The sequence below is a fragment of the Pelodiscus sinensis genome, chromosome 1 (assembly GCF_049634645.1).
Source record: "Pelodiscus sinensis isolate JC-2024 chromosome 1, ASM4963464v1, whole genome shotgun sequence".
Lineage (NCBI taxonomy): Eukaryota > Metazoa > Chordata > Testudines > Trionychidae > Pelodiscus > Pelodiscus sinensis.
In genome coordinates this window covers 101,060,604-101,082,406 of record NC_134711.1, presented here as the reverse complement: position 1 = coordinate 101,082,406, position 21,803 = coordinate 101,060,604, and the positions used below count along the sequence as shown (strand labels likewise).

The 21,803-nt window shown below is 43.7% G+C and overlaps 2 protein-coding genes across 7 annotated transcripts in view; one reads left to right on the top strand and one right to left on the bottom strand.

The window, feature by feature from the left end:
• The window catches only part of TRIM24 (tripartite motif containing 24), a 114,869-nt gene extending 106,308 nt beyond the window's left edge, over positions 1–8,561 (top strand). For all 6 annotated transcript variants that reach the window (XM_075939521.1, XM_075939513.1, XM_075939505.1 and 3 more), the window contains 2 exons: positions 784–933; positions 7,796–8,561. In XM_075939521.1, the coding sequence (XP_075795636.1) occupies positions 784–933; positions 7,796–8,005 (360 nt within the window). In that variant the 3' untranslated portion in view covers positions 8,006–8,561. The remainder of the gene's footprint in view (positions 1–783; positions 934–7,795) is intronic.
• A 3,946-nt stretch (positions 8,562–12,507) lies between these two features.
• The window catches only part of SVOPL (SVOP like), a 31,083-nt gene continuing 21,787 nt past the window's right edge, over positions 12,508–21,803 (bottom strand). Inside the window, exons 11-16 of the mRNA XM_075939555.1 lie at positions 21,065–21,267; positions 18,247–18,358; positions 16,644–16,725; positions 15,415–15,504; positions 13,835–13,948; positions 12,508–12,642 (exon numbers count right to left, since the gene is read on the bottom strand). Of these exons, the coding sequence (XP_075795670.1) occupies positions 12,631–12,642; positions 13,835–13,948; positions 15,415–15,504; positions 16,644–16,725; positions 18,247–18,358; positions 21,065–21,267 (613 nt within the window). The 3' untranslated portion in view covers positions 12,508–12,630. The remainder of the gene's footprint in view (positions 12,643–13,834; positions 13,949–15,414; positions 15,505–16,643; positions 16,726–18,246; positions 18,359–21,064; positions 21,268–21,803) is intronic.

The following is a 21,803-nucleotide window of genomic DNA, read 5'->3' as shown; positions in this document are numbered from 1 at the left end:
AGGATCTGTCTACACTAGCTCATTAGTTCGAGCTAGGTAGGGTAATTAGGGCAAGCGGAGTTGCAAATGAAGCCCGGGATTTAAATATCCCGGGCTTCATTTGCATGTTCCCGGGCGCTGACATTTTTAAATCCCCCTTAGTCCGAACTCCGTGCCCGCGGCTACACGCGGCACGGAGTAGGTCGTTTGAACTAAAGATCCTGATTCGAACTACTGTTACTCCTCGTGGAATGAGGAACTAGCAGTGTAAGCAATGGTATGTGTACACACACTGGGTTTACCAAATTACATCAACCTAAGTGCTACAGCTCTTCCACGAGGAGTAACGGTAGTTCGAATCAGGATCTTTAATTCAAACGACCTACTCTGTGCCACGTGTAGCCGCGGGCATGGAGTTCGGACTAAGGGGGATTTAAAAATGGCGGCACCCGGGAACATGCAAATGAAGCCCGGGATATTTAAATCCCAGGCTTCATTTGTAACTCCGCTTGTCCTAATTACACTACCTGGAACTAACGAGCTAGAGTAGACTTACCCTTTCAGAGTTAAGTCTTCTGTAGTATAGACCAGGCATTAGTGGTGAAGAAATAAATACTAATGCATTCTTATCATAAAGGTAGACAGAGGTGTCTCTCACTATTCACAAGGATCCAGTCTCAAGAAAGCATTATGTTTACATCTTAGAACTATACTATTAAGAGTTAAACTGAATAGTATTTTACTGGAAATTATTATTAAAAGTGTGTGTTTGTACAACTTATTGTATTGATGCTTTTTTTTTAGGTGCCTGATTACTACAAAATAATAAAGAAGCCCATGGACTTGTCAACAATCAAAAAAAGACTGCAAGTGAACCACCCACTGTACATGACACCGGAAGATTTTGTGGCTGATTTCAGACTGATTTTCCAAAATTGTGCTGAGTTTAATGAGGTCAGAAAAGTAAAACCATATAGTTTTACAAGCTTATGTATTTTCAAGAAAGCAGAATTTGTGGCAAGGGTTAGAATTTCTTGATGTAAAAGACATAACTTTGTGAATTAATCTTGCTTTGGTTATGAGACTATTCAGTGAGATTAGATTTCACTTGAAATTGCTTTTGTATTCAATTAATACCTAGTTGGAGACTGTTCCATACAAGGAAAAAAGAGAGAGACAGCAGTAGCAAACAATTTCGTTTGTTACTGCACTGGGATTGAGTATGCTTTAGTTAGATACATATGTGTGTTCAGTGGGGAGAGGAGGGCATGGGCTTGTCCCATGTGCTAGAACATGGTGGTGGCATTCATGCTTTGTGCTGCCGTAGCTACTCTCCTGGGTATATGAAACAGCACTGCCCCAACACCCTCTCAGTTCCTTCTTACTACACCTTGGCTGGAGATGAAGCTCTGTGTAGTTATTACTACTATTTATTTCTCTAGTTAGTTGTATATATCTATTCTCCATGCTTTGTCTCAGAGTGACTGGTTTAATGCTCTGAATCTTCCAAATCACAAGAAGCATTTTTGCTTCCTAGTAAGAGATTGCCACTCTGTACATGATTCTCCCCTTCGGCCTCTCTTCTGTCCCCCAAGTCTTCATCAAATGCAAGGTTATCACATGGCATTCCTCAAGGTCATGCCATACCTCAGGAGAGAGGAAATCTGTATCTTCCCTTACCTCAGTGATTAGTTGCAAGCTTCAAAGAGGAGATTTTTACCCATGTTGACACTACACTACACTTTCTTGACTGGGACTCATTTGAAACATCAAGTCAGCAAATAGTTTAGTGGGGCCCCATTAGATTCCATGAAGTCATGGGCATTCCTGCCAGCTAACCACTCTTAGGTGATTCTTAAACTGTGCCTCAGTTTGCAGTCACAGCTATCCACAACAGTCCACATGTGCCTGAGGCTTCTGGGCCACATGTCCACTTATATAGCTGGCCAATCTTGCCCGATTATGCCTTTATACTCTTCAAATGGGATTCAGTACTGTTTACAGCCCTGCACTATATTCTCTAGACAGGTGGGTTCACCTTCCATAATCTGGAGTTCTCCTTTGAGTGATGTCCCCATGAGTGCTCAACTGTAGGTGCTGCGCTTGCCCCGGTGCCGCAGAACGGAGACTTTTTTGCAGTAGCAGTACCTGGCCAGATCGCACATGCGCGGTGGCGTCTTGTGGTGTTTGTGCCATTTTGAGAGAGTGCACGGTCTATCCGCCGCCAGTTCCTCTCAAGCGCCTCAGGCTGCAGACGGAGTGAACTGTGTCTCTCCAACCTTTTTCTCCTTCGCGTGAGATCCCTGCTTAAAGTTGCATATAAGTTCATTTTCCTCTAGTTCTTCCTCTTCCCGTCACTATCCTCTTAGTTAACTTTAAAAAAAAATTGTTTTTAATACCTCAGAGTTATTCTCTTCTCCTTCCCGTACCTGTTGCATTATTACAGTCTCTCCTTTAGTGTACATAGTTCTAATGGTATAGTTTAGTTATACTTACCCAGTTAAAAAAACCAAAAAAAACCATTGACATTGATATTGCAAATCCATCGTCGCCCAGATTTAAGAAATGCGACACTTGCCGCGAGGCAATGATAGCCTCCGATGGCCTTGTGTATCCGGTGTTTGGGAGAAGCCCATGTTCCACAAAAATGCCCACATTGCTCAAAGTTGACTGCAAGGGCCAGGAGAGACAGGGAAATGAGTCTACGAATGATACTATTTGATAAAGCCCTCCAGCTGCCACGCCTGGAGGCAACTTCAGGAGATCAGCCTCAGAAACGTAGGGCTTCCTCTCCTACTGTCATTCCACCCAAAAGACCGCGGGTGTCTTCGACTACATCTTTACCTAATATCCCGCACTCCAGAGTCAGCAGGGAGACAAGCCAAAGAAACCGGCACAAGCGGAACCACTGGCGACACTGAGAGTTGCTTCGGCTCCGCCCCCTACCAAACCTCCAGCACCGATGGACATCTCGATTCTGAGAGCATTGTCGGCACTGGCAGATACTTCTGCCCCAGACTGTCATGCAGCACCGGAACTGCCAGCACCAACTTCACGCACCAGCACTCCGCCGCCGCCCCCCCCCCCCCCCCCCCCAACCCGTTTCCCATCAATAATCTCACCGGCACCGCAATCACCAGCACCGGTCGCCATATAAGGTCTACCATCTCCCTTTCTGGCATCCTACAGGGACCATCAACATCATCAATACTGGCAATTTTCGACTTCTCCAGCTTCCTCCAGACTCTCATACACCCCTTCCCGATCTCCATGTTCTCCCCATATTCATCACTGGGAACACACCCACAGGTGCTCACCACTGAACAGCCTTTATCATCGCGATGACCGGTACTGTGATTCATATAGTAGGTACTCATAGCACTACAGATTGAATCACATGGTAGATCATTTTGTGACTGCATGTCTTCTAGGCACTCACCAACTCCAGCCCCTCCTACTCCAACAGGACAACCCACATCCCCACCTCAACTGCCATCAGAGCCAGAGGATACACACCCTGCCACTGAGGATCACCCACCAGAGATGTCTCTTACAGACCAATCTTCTTCACCAGATAAAGCTGTGATTCCTGGGGATGTCTCCTCACCCAATGACCTCCGCCAGTTCCAGGAAGTTTTCAAACAAGTGGCAGTTAGTCAAGAAATACAGATGGATGAAATCAAAGATAAACAACATCAACTTTTTAAAAATCTACAGCCGCAAAATAGGGCAAGATTAGCTATCCCCTTGGACGAGGCCATCCTAGAGGTTGCTGAAAAAATCTGGCAAGCCCCAGCTTCTGCACCACCGACAAGCAAAAAGACCAAAATAAAGTAAAAATAAGAACTACTTTGTACCCCCCAAGGGCATGGAATTCCTCTTTACTCACCCTCAGCCCAACTCTTTAGTAGTCGATGCAGCCCACCAAAGGTTAAAAAGTTCACAATACTAGCACACCTTTTCAGACAGGGACACAAACAGGCTTGACTTACTATGCAGAAAGCTCTATACCTCTGCGACACTCATGCTGAGAATTGCCAACTACTCAGCGCATCTTTCAAACCATGTATTTGATACATTCTCAAGACTCATGCCGGAATCTAAAAGGCCCATACTAAAATCTGTGGTGCAGGAAGGCTACGTGTCGGCAAGAACGGCCCTTCAAATAGCAATCAATGTGGCAGATACAGCAGCCCGTTCTACAACTATGGCTGTAGTCATGCTCCGGGCGTCTTACCTACAGGCAGCGGCAGTCCCAAAGGACCTCCAAAACAAAGTCAAGAACCTACCATTTGACAGGGACAAGTTATTTTCTTAAAAGACTAAGACTCAGAAGTCATACTGTACAAGGCAAATGGTTCTTCAGCGAGCAAATGCTCCATATCATTCTCCTAGAACTCAGGGCTGTGCATTGGGTATGCCTCCACTTTCTACCCTATATTGCACACAAGACCATCAGTATTATGACAGACAATACAACCTGCATGTATATCAACCAACAGGGTGGGGCCCAGTCACCCTCCCTCTGTATGGAAGCCCCCAATTATGGAACTGGTGCCTTGCACACTGAATTACCCCCATTGACACACCTCTCCAGGGGGTACTTAACACTATGGTGGACACTTATCTTTTACAACCATCATGAATAGAACAAGTCCATGTGATCCTTGTTGCACCAGCTTGATCAAGACAAATATGGTTCCCTTATCTGCACAGATTGGCGATAGTAGATCCATATATCTTTCCCCTACAGTGCAATCTTCTCACTCAACATCATGGCAGAGTTCTCCATTCTGAACCACACAAACTACATCTCCATGCATGGCTCCTTTGTGGCTCCAGAATGCTGAAAACACCTGTTCAGAACATGTGAAACAGATGTTAATCAACAGCAGAAGAGAGTCCACCAGAAAAGCTTACCGTTATAAATCGACCAGATTCTCCAAGTTGCTCAAACACAGTCATTCTATTCCTCTTGATACCACCCCATCCCCATCTGGAACCAAGAGAGTTGGGCCTATCTTTTAATACGGTAAAAGTACACGCAACAGCAATAGCGGTCTTTCACCGGACCACCAGTCATTTCAGACCCAATCATCAGACAGTTCCTTCCCGGTCTCCAAAATACTTTCCCATCCATTCGGCCTCCAGTCCCCATTTGGGATCGTAATCACGTCCTTAGGAGTTTGACTGAACCACTTTTTGAGCCTCTAGCAACATGCTTATAGTTATGCCTATCCATGAAAGTCACCTTTTTGGTGGCCATTACTTGCAGCAGGAGAGAGGGGTGCATGGGCATTAATGGCAGGCCTCGTTATACAATATTCACTAAAGACAGAGTAACCCTTCATCATCACTCCAAATTTCTCCCTTCTCTCTTCCATATTAACGAGCCCATATACTTACCTGCGTTCTTCCCCAAGCCACATGCTGATCCATCCGAGGCTGCATGGCATATCCTCATGGAGAAAATCACCCAGCTTCTTCCTATCTATCCTTCACTGAAAATTCCAAGGGCCAAGCGGTCTCCTCCCAGAGGATTTCCAACTGGATCTCATCATGTATCCTCATATGTTATACCATACACAACAAACAATCACCTGACAATATCACCCCTCACTCAACCCAGGCCGTGGCCTCCATGACTGCTTTCCTCCAAAATGTACCCCTAGAGGATATTTGCAAAACAGCCACCTGGTCATCCAACCACACATTTGCAAAACACTGCACGCTTATCTCTGCCATTGCGTCCTCTGTCTGTTGGACAAGCGGTGTTATATTCAGTGACGGGGCAGGGCTTCAAATCCACCTCCACAATTCGACTACTGCTTTGTAGTCACCCAGAGTGGAGCACCCATGGGGACATCACTCAAAGAAGAAAAGAGAGTTACTCACCCTGTGCGGTAACGGGAGTTCTTCGAAATGTGTGTCCCTGTGAGTGCTCTACTACCCTCTCTCCTTCCCCTTCTTTGGAGCCTTCTTGGTCCAGTGGTAAGGGTAGAGAAGGAATGGAGGGGGCCACACCGCACATATGCCTAACAGAAACCAATGGCACAAAGAGGCGCCAGTGCGCGTGCACAGTGTGGCGGTGCACTGCTAGAAAAATCTCTGATTGCCGGCGCAAGGACGCACCAGCATCCATAGTGGAGCACCCGTGATGCACATCTCGACAAACTCCCATTACTGCACAGAGTAAGTAACTCCCTTTTCCCTTCTGTTGTGTGAAAGGTACAATCCATACCAGTTATTACACTTGCTTACAACTAGTCATCAATAAGTTTAAGAAAATTTTAGGGCACTATATTACCACTTTAACTAAATAAAAAGCATTAAGTAAAGCGGATTAAAGCAGGATCAGTTATCCAGTCCTGCGGCATAGGTCATCTGTATCTGTTCTCATCAAAGCCATGCTGGTCCAATCTGGTAGAGGTCTTGTCTCATAATATCATACAGGCATAGATTATTATAAATGCCTTACCTGTAAGCATTCTTTTCTAAACATTTTCATATACACAGCATAATAATTCTGATACATCTTTTACTTGTCCTTTAAAAACTCTAGTTGGTATCTTTTGTCTTTTTAAGCATTGCTACCCTCCTTCATATAGTCAATCTAGCTGTTTTTGTTGCTTTTATTTGCCTTATTCTTATCTGTATATTGCAATCTTAGATTTCACTAGTTCTATCCAGTTAGTATCAATCCTCCGAAGTCCTAGATCTTTACCTGGCCAGTAAATCACACACTTGTCTGGTTTGTTTTGCCATTACCTACAAAAACTTAGAATCCACTGTAGATGATACACAAACCAGCTTCTGATTTTTTCAACCTTTGAAGTTTTTAGCAGTTTTCAGAGCTGTTATCTGGACACATCCAGAAAACAGAAAAATACCTTTTACGTTTTCTTAATATTATTTGGCACATTTATTTAAGTTGCATATTTCCTTACATCCCTCCTCCTATTTGACTCACCCACTTTTGCTTCCCATATGCAGAATATTTCCCACTGTCCTGTCTCCTTTCCTTAACCCCTCACTTAATAGTGAGCTTTTTATTCTCTACACACCTTGTCCTTCCTTTTAGTCAACTCTTTAGTGTACAAGGGCTTCTGATTGCCAAGGCAAGAAGTCCTTGGCCACTGCTGACTTAGTCATCTGCTGATTCCTCATGTGAAGGGATCGGTAGAACTTTGGAGAAGGGACAAATGTTCCATTTAGGGCATGAAAGAAGGGAGACTTGGTTTTAACTGTTGTCCTCTACTTAGAGGAAACTGAAGGTTTTTTACATCACCAACCTTAGCCAGACTGGCTAGTATTCCAAGGTATAATCATCCATGGTAGTGATATCTTATGTTCTGGTGTATATGCGTGAGTGAGAGAGGTTAAAAAAATTCCACTTTCCAGAAAAATGGCATAGCATTCAAAGCATCTGGTATAAAATACTGTCGTCTTAGAGGCACAGTTGAGCCAACCTCTCCTTTTCTGACATGGCTAAACTTTGTACCAAATATCATCTAAACAGGTCTTTCTGTTGAGGCCTCAAACCAATGGTGCTGTCGGTTCTTGAACATTAAATTTGATGTCAGTTTTGTAAGAAAAGGAATTTGCTGTGCTGTCCTTGGCCAAAATTTCCCCTCTACCACTGACTTCTGCAGAGTTCCGTGTGCTGATTTTGTCACCCATGACCCAAAAATGTCTTCTTTTATTGCTAGTTGATTTTTTTTTAATTTTGCAAATTACTTTACTTCTGAGATTTTGGGGTATTGTGAGTTGTAAAACTATTTTAAGATGCACTGATTATTGTAAACTCACCCAACAGCCTGATTCAGAAGTAGCTGATGCTGGCATGAAACTTGAAGCCTACTTTGAAGAACTCCTAAAGACCCTTTATCCAGAGAGAGAATTCCCTATACAACCTTTCTGCCGGAGTGAGAGAGAGAATCCAGAATTTAGTGATGACTCTGATGATGATTTTGTACAGCCCCGGAAAAAACGTCTCAAAGGAGAGGAGCGACTGTTGCTTAAATGAATGAATTGCATGTACTGGAATGATTTTTTTAAAACTTAAAAAAAAAAAGAAAAGTATTTATCAACTGTCAGTTGTCAAGAGGAAAAGTCATGACCACTTTGACCTTTATGCCTGTGGATGTTTACTAGACTTTTTACCCTTCCCCTCAAACAGAGCTCTACCGGGGATCAAGGAATTTGGAGAGATTGTTCTGTGAAGTTCAGTCCTTGTCTCCTACTTGTGGAACATCATTAATCTGGAATAACCACTGCTCAAATCCATTTAAAGAAAAAAGTTTGTACAGAATTAAACTTAAAATGTTACATGACTTCAATGTGTGACTTTCTCAGTTTCAAGAAAATGTAATATTACCAGACATTAATTTTACCAAAGGCAGGTGGCTGGCCATAATTTGAGTTTTGTACTGTATTTAACCACAAGCCATGAAAGCACATGGTGAAATTTTGTTGTCCTAGGATACAGACTCGTACAGTGGAAGTATAGTTGCCCCCCAAAGAAGCTACTGGTGATTTAAAATGTAAAGGCGGGGATGTATTAAAATATATTTTAAAAATCAGGGATTTGTTTGGGGTGTTTTATAATAGGTGAGGAACGTTGTTCCTCTCATCCCAGCAGCTGGACATTGCTAGGCCAGCATGCATTACTGCTATGAGTTGCACCAAAATGTCTCTGAAATGTCCTGTACATTGATTCTGTCTTATCTTGTTTACATGTGCTAATGGAAATTAATGACATATTTGCAAAGAATGAATGGTTATTTGTACCTAAGACTGTTCTGGCAGTTTATTGAACTTCTAACAATGTCATCTTCAGAACACAATTTTGCCTTTCCCAAAGAGATGGTCCTGGTGATAGCTCTATGACTGAGTCATCACTGAAGTGAAACCTCTTCAAGTTGGAAAGCTTTCCTCCTACTCCACGCCTTTGATCTTCCTTGTCCTTTTGTTGTACTGTTTACGAAATACCAGCTACATGAGTTCTCATACAGCTCTTAGACCTTCTCAATGAGGATGTTAAGTACCGTGTACTTGTATAATCATGTAACTGCACCAAATATTATCAGTTACATGATTATTTGATAGTTCCCAGAGGCAGAGCCAGCAGCCAGTGCACTCCTAGCCCCACTCCCCGGGAGCCTTATGCCATCCCACACTGCTGTCTCGGAATCAGCCAGTTAAAACTGGCTCCCAGGGTAGACCATCTCCCACCTGCTGCTCCACACTGTATCAAAGGCAGCAGCAGCCCCTATCCAGGGCGAGTCCCACCATGGACAAGGACTGCTGCTGTGGCAGCCTCCTCTGCCCCCTTCCTCGCACTGCTGCCTCTGTTAGAGAGGAAGCAGCACAATGGTCAGGCAGCTTGAAAGCTGATCCCCTGTGTGTACCAGCTCCTGCCTCCCCTCCCCCCCCAAGCTGCTGCCTCTCTTTCAAAGAGATCCAGTGGGATCCAGTGCTTGTGGGGAGCTAGTGCCTGCTCCCCCACCCCCATGTCTGATAAATTTGCACAACTAGGGAAGGCACAGAGGCAGCAAGGGGTGGGGCATGCTTGTAGTCAGTAGGATTAATGGATAAGCCCAGGCTTATTGGGTAATTAAGTAGTCAACTACATGTTCGCATCCCTACTTCTCAAGTAATTCTCTTTGAAGATCCTACTACCCAAATTTCTTTCAAAGGTGCCTGTCTGTGTGTGCTCCACAGACCAGTTAGAAGCATTAATTGATCTTGTATGAAAACTAAGCTTCAAAAGGGCAGCCTTAGCTAGGCTATTCCCATTTGTGGAGTAGTGTGGTGGTTCTCTACAGCTTAAGTGCAGGTAAGCAAACAGCTGTTCTGTATAGCACTGAGAGGTTGTTGTTCCTGTGTACCAGATTGAATGCCAGAGGTAACTGAGGCTGGCCACAAACATTGATGACTATAAAGTGGCAGAGAGCTGGAGTGAAGAGAAGACAGCAGGAAGAAACTGAAGGTGGGTGTTATAGCAAAGTAAATACTACTTAACAGGCGTGTAGCTGATTAATAGTGCCCCTTTTGCTGTAATTGCCTACCATTTTTTATTATAAAAATTAAGAAGTTTGCAGAAGGATCTTGAAATGAGAAGAGGAGCAGCAGGGATGAAATAAGAGTCTGTGGTACCCTAGAGCCCAGCTAGTACAATCAGCTGTGTGTATTCTATTGCAAGAAGTTCTATTACATGATGAGGGTAGTTAAAAGTAAATATTCTGTAATGTACTTTAAAAAAAAAATCGAGGAACTACCTGCAGAGAGACTGTCAAAATGTACTTCAGGTTTTTAATTAAGTTGCCCATTTTGTTATATTTTGATTGTCTGGAGAGAAGTGCTGTGGGGCTGGTTGGTGCTGAGTTAGTGAATTAGCAATGCTTAACTTTACAGGCAGTTACGCTAGGTTAATGATTACATATTAGTCAACACAACGCTCCAAGGCCTTGATATTTTCTTTGTGCTGTAATGGACAGAGGTATAGCCAGCTTGAAAATTCAGGGAAGGCACAGAATGGACAGGGGAAGTAAATAATAATTTTCAAGATCCAAAGGGACCATTGTGTTCATCTAGTTTGAGTGAGAAACTTGCAGCAGTGTGCTGGCTATATGTGATTTATCATGGTTAGTAGCTGGGATGCCAGACAGTTGTTTACCTGAGATTCCACTGGTGTGGGTTGATTGAGGATGTAAAAGCAAATGCTTATCAGATAGTATTTTGACTATTCAACCCCCTGCCGCCTCTGAGATAGAGATAGCAACGGGGGAGGGGGCAAGGAGAAGGAGCTCACACTTTGAAACCTTCAGTCAGCTTTTCAAAGGGGCAGCTTCTGCACAGCTCATCTTTAAAATGCTGCCTGTGCACCTTTGAAAGGGGCAGCTGGGGAGACTGGGGTCAGCTGAGGACTCCCCAGCTGATCCCCGGGATCTGGGGAAGTGCTGTAGCAGAGGCTGGGGAGTCCCCAGCTGATCCCAGGCTCCATGGCTGCCCTTTGGAGGCAGCAGTTTCAAAGGGAAAGCAGCCTCACAGCTGATCAGGTGTGCAGCAGCTTCCCCTTTGTAACTGCTGCCTTCACTCATTTTAAAGGGGCAGGGGAACCTGGGACTCCCCAGCTGATCCTGGGTGCCTAGCACCTATTAGTCCCCTGCTAACCCTGGGCTCCATGGCTTTGAACTCCGCTAAAAATTCTTATGCATTTCAAAGCAGAGACTTGTGTGCAGCCAAGAGTCAGTGGAACTTCTCGCTGGCCCCAGGCTGTACATGTAGTTCCGCATTTCTCCTTTGAAATGTTCAGGAGCCCCATTCAAAGGAGGAATGCAGAAGTGCCTATTCACTAGTCATTGGAAATTCCATCAACTAGTCAATTAACTGCATTTTAACATCCTTAATTGAGACTAGTGGTTCCTTTTAACTAAACCATATCCTATCCCAGTAGACCTCAAACTGTTTATCAAGACCCTATTTTAATGTGGGTGTCAAGACTGGCTTAGGCTTGCAGTGGCCTCGGAACCAAAGCCTGAGGCCTTCATGACTCAGGTTATAGGTGCCCTGCCAGGGCTCAAGCCCTTCAGGCTTCAGCTTTCCCTCCACCCAAGGCTTGGGCTTCAGTCCCCCTTCCTGGTATCATGTAGGGTTTTTTGTTGTCTAAAGGGGGGTCATGGTGCATGAACTCTATATTTACATAGGAAAAAAATACATCTATACATAATTTTTAAAAAATCTAAATACTGAATGTGTTCATTAGCCTTGTTCTATCAGCCTGCGGCAGGAAAGGCAAGCTTTAGTTTTCACAGTAATGAAATGCAAGTTTTTTTTTAAATGATTTTAATTTTTAGAAATACTATAATTTTTAGACTTACTGAACATACTACTCCTGCTGTTGGCCTGATCTGAAAAATTGCTCCCTCAATCCAGTTATGACCCCTGTGTAGAGCCCATTTTTGTATTTGCACTTTTAATTGGTTTCTGTACATATTTCCAGTCTTACAGAAATATCCATTACTGGTGGTAGAAATTATAGCTTTAGCAGTGTCCCTGATTGCTAGGGGTGGGGGAGAGACACAAACCAGCAGCTTTCCAATAGAAAAGTTCCAGACAACTCTGGTCCTGAGATTATAGTGGTAAATCAGTTAAAGCTTCATTTTGAGGGCACAGTAAGGTAGGACTCACACACAAACATATCATACTTAATTACTATGTACTTGAAGTATGCCACAGTACCTTGGCAAAAGCCCTATTCCACTCCTGAAGGAAAAACACCCTCAGCCTTAATCCAGCTATAAACTGACAATATCCCCAAACCAGTTACAGGGTACCCCCCCAATAAGTTGCCCTAGTATACATCCATTCTGCACTAAAGTTGTTGACTTTTGTAGGAACTGATGTATAATAACCCTAACCCATTCCCCACCCTTAAGTCAGTGCCCCCTCCCCCCCCCCAAAAAATTGTGCAAATGGAGGTCAGCTGCAGAAAGCAAGTAGTTTGTATGCTCTTCAATGGTGATTGATTATGCTGCCTCTTTCCAGAAATGAAATGACATCAAGAAGCAATGAACATAAGGTAGTTCAACTGCGAAAAGAATCAAAATGTTCCTTTTTCTCTCCCAGGCAAGCCAACCTCGAGTTTCTTCATTTTGTTTGCTAAAAAAATGGGAAGATATAAAAAGGATAAAAATCAGACTCAAACTGAGCATATTTAAGAACTGAGGCTTATGGATCCAGGAGCCATGGTTTTGCTCTAAGATTAGAATCTGATGCAAAGCTAGATACATTCAGCCTATGCATCTGCCTCTTTCATACAACGCTGATCTGGATTCTAAAATTACTCTTGAAATATAACGGTCTACAATGCACCCACACGTTTCCTACAAAACAGATTTAGGAGCAACAATTTAAACTGCCACATGAAAACTGTCTCATCTTAAATGTCACTATGTTAAAGAATACAAACAGCATTTGTGTGCTATCTATATTTTTGTATGGCCTCCTAACACTAGTAGGGAAGGAATACAAATATTGGCGCATTAAAAAAAATTTCCACATAAAATGTTGAAAATAAATTGTGGCCTTAACCTAGTTTACTTTTATGCATAAGTAACTGCATTTGTGATTGATCCCATTAACTGCTACAGGACTAATCCTTTGTGAATAGTATAATTGGTAGCAGAGTCAGGAGCTAGTCTGCAAAAGATTATCTATTGAAACTGCAACTGTGATATTAGCTCTCAAGCATGCAGCCCAGTCTCAAGGAAGAGACTCTGCCTCAACAAATAGTCATTTAAATTTACATGTATCTAGTTCACTATTAGATAAGATAAGATTGAAACTATAGATGGATCAAAGTTTTTCTCTTACATGTTAAAGCATTTTTTGGAAAACTTTTGTTTGATTACTGCAATACCAACCATCTCAAGGTTTAAATAGAATTCAGGCCACCTGCACAGGGCTACCTTCCATCCACAGTGGGAGATTATTTAAACAATCCTTAGTCCTTGTCTTAAACTGGGTTTTTTGGGAAGGTGATACTATGGAGAGAGAAAAAACCCTTCTATTGGCATGAGTGATGACAATAGTGCTTTTGTTGGGCTAGCTATGCCACTGTAGCTATAATGGCAAAGCATATACAGTAATAGAGACTGTGGTTTAGCTAGATCAGTCCAGTCCAACCTAACCCATATGTACAGAGTCACTTACTTTGGTTTGAATGCTTTCTATGGATCTGGGACAAAATAATGATTGCAGGAGCCTCTAAACTATTTAATCAAATCAGTATTGTGTTCTCATGTGGACAATGCTGTAGCTGTGTTAGAAATAAGGATCAGAGATTACAAACCTGGAGTGCCCTTCCTTTGGTCTCTATGGGCAGAGTGATGGCAGAGATGGCACATACCACACACACTCCTGAGAAAAGGCAGAGGGCCCCAAGGAATGAAGCACTCATGAGAACCTACCAACAAGCAAACGAAGCACCATGTGAGTGTGGGGTTAGGAGGCATGTTAGGAATCAAGATGTTAACTGGACAAGGGAGTAAAGGATGCAGTGATAAATCGGATAGCTTCTTTTCTTGGCTAACAGCTTCCATAACGTTTGCACTGTGTATTAACCAGTTACATTTTGTACAGAGCGTTTGATACAGTTCAGAAGCAACCTACCAGCCCAGACATACAAGGCACAGTCTACCCAAGAATTCCCAAAAGGTGCAAGGTTACTTTTATGTAACTCATAACTAGCTACCTAGAGAGAGATTTGACAAATTACACAAATGTCACAACCCACTCTCCCATCACATAACACAACACTGGAAAGTTTGAGGAAGGTAGAGCTGCATATGGCTCAGCACCATGGCTGTGTCTACAGTGGCACCCGTTTCCGGAAAAGGGATGCTAATGAGACAAGTCGGAATTGCAAATGCCGTGGGGGATTTAAATATCCTCCGCGGCATTTGCATGAACATGGCTGCCGCTTTTTTCCAGCTCGGGGCTTTGCCGGAGAAAAGCGCCAGTCTAGACGGGATCTTTCGGAAAATAAAGCCTTTTCCGGAAGATCCCTTATTCCTGATTTTAAGTGGCAGCCATGTTCATGCAAATGCCGCAGGGGATATTTAAATCCCTCGCGGCATTTGCAATTCCGACTTGTCTCATTAGCATCCCTTTTCCGGAAAAGGGATGCTAATATGTACACACAGCCCATTAGTATGGCTAACAGTGCCTCAAGAAACTGCCTTGTTACCATGGCAATTTACCGTATAGGAGTCACTTTATCAGAGAGTTGCTGTGGTAACCACTACAGCAGTTGAGGTTTGCAAGAGGCAGGGTTAGGAGCTTGGAGTTGTATTTGTTTATCAAGAGCTGGTTCTCTTTCCTTAGGCCAGTTTCATATTCCACCCCTGTGGTGGCTTGGGAAACTGCAGCAGCTCCTGCTGTTCCTATTGCATTATAAAGAGGAAACTTTAAAATTATAGAGGTGGAACAGAGCTAACCATTTTTTGATTTGTCTCATCTTTCAAAAAAAATCAAGCCACCACTGCTGTGGGTTTATTTTTGGCAATGATCATATAACCCTAGTTTATGCATAAATATCAATGTCCAGGCAAAAACAAAGCAAATGTCACTATGTACGTGTATGCATGATCACAAGTTTCCAGGAGATCCATGGGTGCCTCTGAGAGCAACATTGGGCATAGAGCTTAACAAAAACCAAATGCCCAATGTTGCTCTCAGAGGCACCCATGGATCTCCTAAAAACTTGTGATCATGCATACACGTACATAGTGACATTTGCTTTGTTTTTGCCCGGACATTGATGTTTATGTATAAACTATCTTCCAAGATTGCTGAAGAACTACCAGCCTCATTCCCCATCACTGATGACCACTGCCTCATACCAGGATGCTAATAGGAAAAGCTTCTTACTTGTGCTATAAATGGTGCCACCATAGCTCCAACCCGACACAGTGACCCACTCGTCCCCATCCCCAGTGCTCGCATCGTGGTGGGGTAAACCTACAGCAAGACAAAGGGGAGTTAGTTCAATGCCAGCACGAACTACAGCATGCTACCCACACACAAAAAAGGACATCGGTAGGAAGAGATTTTCAAAGGGCTCCCATATAGGATCCGTTTAGGTTAGTCCAATCAAAACTGGAATGGACATTAATCCCTTTGCCTTAAAAGTGGTTGGTTAAGGTAAGGCTTGCAGAAAAATTGGGTGGAATAGGAGACACTTGCATAGACACTTCTAGTGGACTGAGAAAAGTATGGTGTTCAGTGCTTTCAATCCTTAGGCAAGACCTAAATTCACTCAAAATACTTGTACTGTATTAGACCCACAGTCACCTAAAAAGAACTGCCAAGACTCACTATGGCATATTCCTTTTTGCCTCTCCTAGGCCCTGTTTCAGCAAAGCTCCCGTCTCCTATTTATTTTGAGTTTTCATATCCCCTACGCATAACTCCGGTCATCTGAAGACGTGGGCTGTGCCCATAAAAGCTCATGATACCATCTACATGTTTTGTTAGCCTATAAAGTGCTACCAGACCATTTATTGTTTTTTTTCTGTAACAGACTAACTCAGCTACCCTCTAAAGCTCTTAAAGATATGTTTAAGGATAAATGGGGGGTGAGGATTTTATTTTCTAATAGCTATGTGTTTGTTTTAGAACTAAGGGTTATAATTTTCCAGGCATTATCCCTTTTGGAGCATTGCTAAATGCTCCCTCAAGTTAGTGGTTTCTGGGAGTTCATACCATTAATCATTTTCTATAGAAAGCACCAGCTTTCTTGTCAGAGAAAGTAAAGCAGATTCCTGGTTACCCTCTTACCTAATAATCAAAGGGACACTCCCATGAAACAAAGACAAAATATTTAAATCTGGTATAAAATATTTTTATGGCCCATACATTTAATCTGTGGACCTCCTTGACAAAATATTGTAGACAAAATATTTGCAGAACTAAAAATATGTTCAATGTATATGGACAAGGAGAACATTTGCCTAGTATCCTGTTTTCTGACAGTAGTCAATGCCAAATGCTTCAGAAGGCATTAACAGAATGGGTAATCAAGTGATCCATTCCATGTCACTTATTCCCAGCTTCTGGCAAGAGAAGTTTAATGAGCCACTTTCAGAAGATGGACCTACCTCTGCTGTGTAAATGTAGATGGTGTTGAAGTTTGCTGCTACCAAGGCACGCAGCATGAAGAGAAAACCAATTAGACCCGTACTAGAGAGAAAAGAGGGTAGAGAATATGGAACTAGTGTCATTGACCAGCTATTAACACAGACAAAGCAAGTGGTTACCCACTGCTCACCAAATAAGAATATAGTAAAAGACAAGTATGATTTAATAGACAAATGTAACAGTTCCCTAAATTGGCAAGGAAAGTTTGCTTCACACTGAGGGACTTTATTCTTGAGGAATTGCTTAGAAAATGGACTGACCCCGAGAGGGTCATGATATGTGTATTCGTTATAGCAAGTCAGGTTGTATCTGCTAGCTTCCAGTCTTATCCCTCTTTCTTAGTTGCTTATAAACTGTCACAAATTCTATGCTTAGACTCAGCCCAAAGGTGAAGACTGAGCGTAACTGTTTCAGGTGTTTGATTTCGCTGAACACTAGAAAAGTTCTTTACCCAGAATTTTGCACTCAGGTAACTATTAAATAGAGATGTCTAGAAACTTTGAATTTGGCTTGATTGCTAAATTTCCCTGCCATCCATACAAGAAACCAAGTTTGAAGAAAATCATACTAGTTGGGGCACTGGAACAATTTGTATGCGGGGATGTGGAGAGCTATTGACTCAAAATGGAAACCACTTTAAGCCAGTCGGTTTTGCAGCACCCCCAGAACTAGTATTCTAGCCCCTATGAGAGGAATAGTTTTAAAGTGAACGTAACATTTTCCTATGCTGTTTCTTAGACACCAGTAAAATAGACCATTGGCTACTGTGCCTCATAGCAGTACTTCACAGCTGAAAGATCAGTTCAATTGGAACTTTTACTCTGAAGGGTCATTTCAGAGTGCTACTTTCAGTGTGGGGGCTACTTCTGTGAACGGACAAGCTTTGCCAGCTTCACTGGGGGAGCCTATAAATTCCATAAGCTCAGCCTCTTGTGTTTTTACAAGCAAACCTTACTAATTCATCCCAGTTAGAAGACACATCTACCCATCCCACCCATACTCTAAGGGTAAGTCAACATAGCAAAGAAAAAACAACTTGGGCTGGAGTTTGAGCTCTGAGACCGTCCCACTTCACAGAGTCCTAGAGACTGGACTCCAGTGTAATCCTGGAAGCCTACACACAATGAAACAGCTCTACAATCCAAGCCCCGAGTCAGCTGGCATGGGCTAGCTGTAGGTTTTTCTGTTCTCTGTAGATCTACTTTAACTTGGCAGTAAACAAACTGTGCAAGAAATTATAGGTACTGTACCACAAAATGTACTTTGTTTATTTATTTTGATGCATGTTTTAAATTTAGCTGCAACTATTTATAGCACTTTATAGCACACTAGTAAATGTCTTTTAGTGTATTTTATGAAATCCACATATTCTTAGCAGACACTCTAGTAAGGTTTGTATTATTATTACTTTTTTTGGTGATAAGTGATTGGAAACTGCAGGAGATTATTTTTGAGAGATTTAACAACACTGCTGATTAGCAAATTGAGAACTTAAGGGATCCTGCCATCTGCCTGTGGTTCAACAACCCATCACTACAGACCTAGCATACTTTAATACGCTACCTTGTAGTGCAGATATTAAGGAGAAGGAAAAATAGCGCTGTGCATCCCATTGTTACAGACAGGCTCAGTCGTCTTCCTAGGAAATTGATGACTAGAATGTTTAAGGGATTTACTGGAAAACAGAGCAGAACAAAAATGTCAAACTTCAGGTTAGATTCTATAATGATGTCTGAGCCCTTATATAACGGTGATCATTTCCTGATATTATAAACCAGGAATTCCATCCCACCTTTCCCAGTAGAAAAGATTTCACTCTCCAATTACCATGATGTTCCTCTTGCTTATTTTATATGTCTGGAGTTTCTGACCCAGCCTCACTTATGACCCACCATTGTATCAAGACTACAATGGTGGGACATGAGCATTACAAACTTCAGCACTTCTTAGTAATAGCACGCTGCTGGGGTAAAGGTTGAGGTAGTGTGGTTTGTCCTGTCCTTGAATATTAGAAACCTGGGTTCCATCCTCAATTCTGCCAAAGTCTTCCTGTATGAGTTGGGCAAGTCACCAATGGCTCACTGCTCCATGATGCTCAGCAGTGTGGCCCTAGTCCAGCAAAACAACTGAAGCATGTGCTTCTCACCTTTGTTGGACTCAGGCCTGCCCACAGAGAGGGGATGTAAAGGGGGAGTTGCCCTGGGGCCCAGCAATTCAAAGTCCCCCTTTGAATCGCCACTGGACTGCCACTGGACGCTGTAGCATTGAGCACTGAGGTGTGCGCCGTGGTCTGGGCAGCGCAGGCCCTGCCCCATCCAGGGGCACAAAGCTGCCCTGCCAACATTCACCTTGCAGTGGCTGTCAGTCCCACTGCTTGAGGACTGAGGCAAGAATGTTTGGCACCTTACAGGATCAAACTTTTAAGCTGTTTTTAATCTCAGTTGCTGTAAATGAGGGTAAAGTTTACCTCACAGGGCTGCCACAAACCTAAATCCAGTAATAACAACAAGGAGTCCCGTGGTATATTAAAGACTTCACAAATTTATATGGGTATGAGCAAATACATTTATTAGTCTTTAAGGTTCCACGGGACTCCTCGATGTTTTTGCTGAAACAGACTAACAGGGCTACCCCTCTAAATCCAGTACAGGCAGTCCCCGGGTTACGTACAAGATAGGGACTGTAGGTTTGTTCTTAAGTTGAATCTGTATGTAAGTCGGAACTGGCGTCAGCCGCTGCTGAAACTGACCGCCAGTTTTGACTTACATACAGAATCAACTTAAGAACCCCAAGCTTCCCCAAGTCAGCTGCTGCTGAAACTGATCAGCGGCTGATTCCAGGAAGCCCGGGGCAGAGCAACTCTGCCTCGGGCTTCCTGTAGTCAGCGCTGATCAGTTTCAGCAGCAGCTGACTTGGGGACGCCGGGGGCAGAGCAGCTGGGGTGCTGCTGGGTTGCTCCAGTAGCGCCGATCCCGCTACTGGACCAACCCAGCAGCACCCCAGCTGCTCTGCCCCAGGCGTCCTGATTCAGCCGCTGCTGAAACTGACCAGCAGCGGCTGAATCAGGACGCCTGGGGCAGAGCAGCTGGGATGCTGCCGGGTTGGTCCAGTAGCACCCAGAGCGGCGCTGCAGGACCAACCGGCAGCGCCCCAGCTGCTCTGCCACAGGCGAGGGAGAAAAGCCTAGTCTGCTGGGGGGGGGGGGTGTACTAGCTGCGCCCGCCCCCCAGCAGACCAGGAAGACGCGGGCGGCGGACCGAGACGCACTGCGGTCCCGCCGCCCGGGTCCTCCGCAGCTTTGCTCCCAGTCTCCCTAGTCTGCTGGAGACCAGCAGACCAGGGAGACGGGGAGCAAAGCCTCTGAGGACGCCGGCAGCGGAGCAGCCCAGGCGCGCCTGGGCTGCTCCACTGCCAGAGCCACTCCGCAGCTTTGCTCCGCGTCTTCCTGGTTTGCAGACCAGGGAGACGCAGAGCAGCTTTTCTTGCCCGGGAGTACACGGGCGGCAGGACCGCGCGGTCCCGCAGTCCGTGTTCGTAACTGCGGATCCGACATAAGTCGGATCCGCGTAAGTCGGGGACTGCCTGTAATGTTTGTCAAGTACTTTGAACGCCTTACGTGGAAGATGTAATAGAAACACCTTATCATATGCCACTATTACCACCTAATACTGAAGCAAAGAAGATATAGGAAGAAGAATTTGGTTTGTGTTGTTATGCATTGTATGCTTTCTGATATATTCCATTCTAACCTATTCTGAGCAGATCTCTGCTACATCGAACGGGATACTGGTACTGAAAATAATAGCCTTTTTAAATTAAAGCACATGTTTGCCTCGTTCAGTTTCCTACAGGGGAGATGTTGCAATTCTTGCTGGCATACAGGTTTCCAGAAGTCATTGTATTAGTTGTCTGAAAGTTTTGCCTTCAAGTTGTTCCTGTTTCTCTGGTAACTTAGGATCTGGTCTTCAAAAGTAGTTAGGTACCTAACCTCCACTGGTTTCAGTGCAAGTCAGTCACAAATATATTTGAGGATCTGGATCTTACTATGTAAATAATTTCCTATGGTCATTTAAAAAAAGAAAGTCATTATGTGTCCTCTTCAGAGGGGCTATTTAGAGCTGCCAGTTAAATGTCCACAATTGTCATTAAAAATGAGTTGCTCATGTAAGGGAAAACTCTTCCCTGTGACACCAGCACAAAGCATACCCAGTAAAATCCCCCTGAAGTAGTGCATTGGCCTTATCTGGCTCTGTGTACAGGGTGAATTCCTCCCAGACCTTATCTATTGTTTGTGCACATGTGTGCAATCAAATCTGCGGAATTAAACAGCGCATAACTTATGAAGCAGCCCCAGAAAGACAACATGGAGATGTTCTGTTACATGCAATCTCTCCAATTGTGCTGATGATCATGATCCGGTAATCCGAAGGGGCAAAAAAGCGACAGTAACACGGGCTGTGGCTTTCCTCTGAGTCATCCCCGAACTCCTTCACTGCTATGGTCTGCAAACTGCAGACCATGTCCCGCTCCAGTAATTCAGCACTAGCCAAGATGACACCATAATAAGCAAAAGATATTCCAAGCCTGGGGGGAAAGAAAACCAACACGGGCAAGATGAAATAATCACAGATTCATGGAACTGTAGAGGAGTACAACTCACCAGGGATTAAACGCCCAGTGACAATCTCAAAGCAAAACAGGTAAATAACACTTAGCATTTGGAAATCTTAAGTCCAGGGAGAGCCCAGCAGTTATTTGTATAGCCACAGCAAACTGGTTGTCGGGAATGTGTTACACAATTTCAGTTGTCATATAAGTGCTCCTCTTTCTCAAAAGAGGAGGCCCAGTTCTTTACTGGAGTATTGTTATTATTTAGTTGTACTAGAATTCCCCCTAATGGCTCAGAACCCCATTGTTCTAGGTGCTGTACAAACAGGGACAAAAAAGACAGTCCCGGTTCAAAAGGACTTAAGTCCAATTAATGCTGGGGGGAAGTGGCAGTGACTTTTCCCATCTGTAAAATGGGCATAAATCTCTCACGGGGTGAAATTCAAAGCCAGAACAGGGTCAATGTTTCACTTAAGCTCTGCTTTGATGTCCTATGGAATAGAAGTTATGTG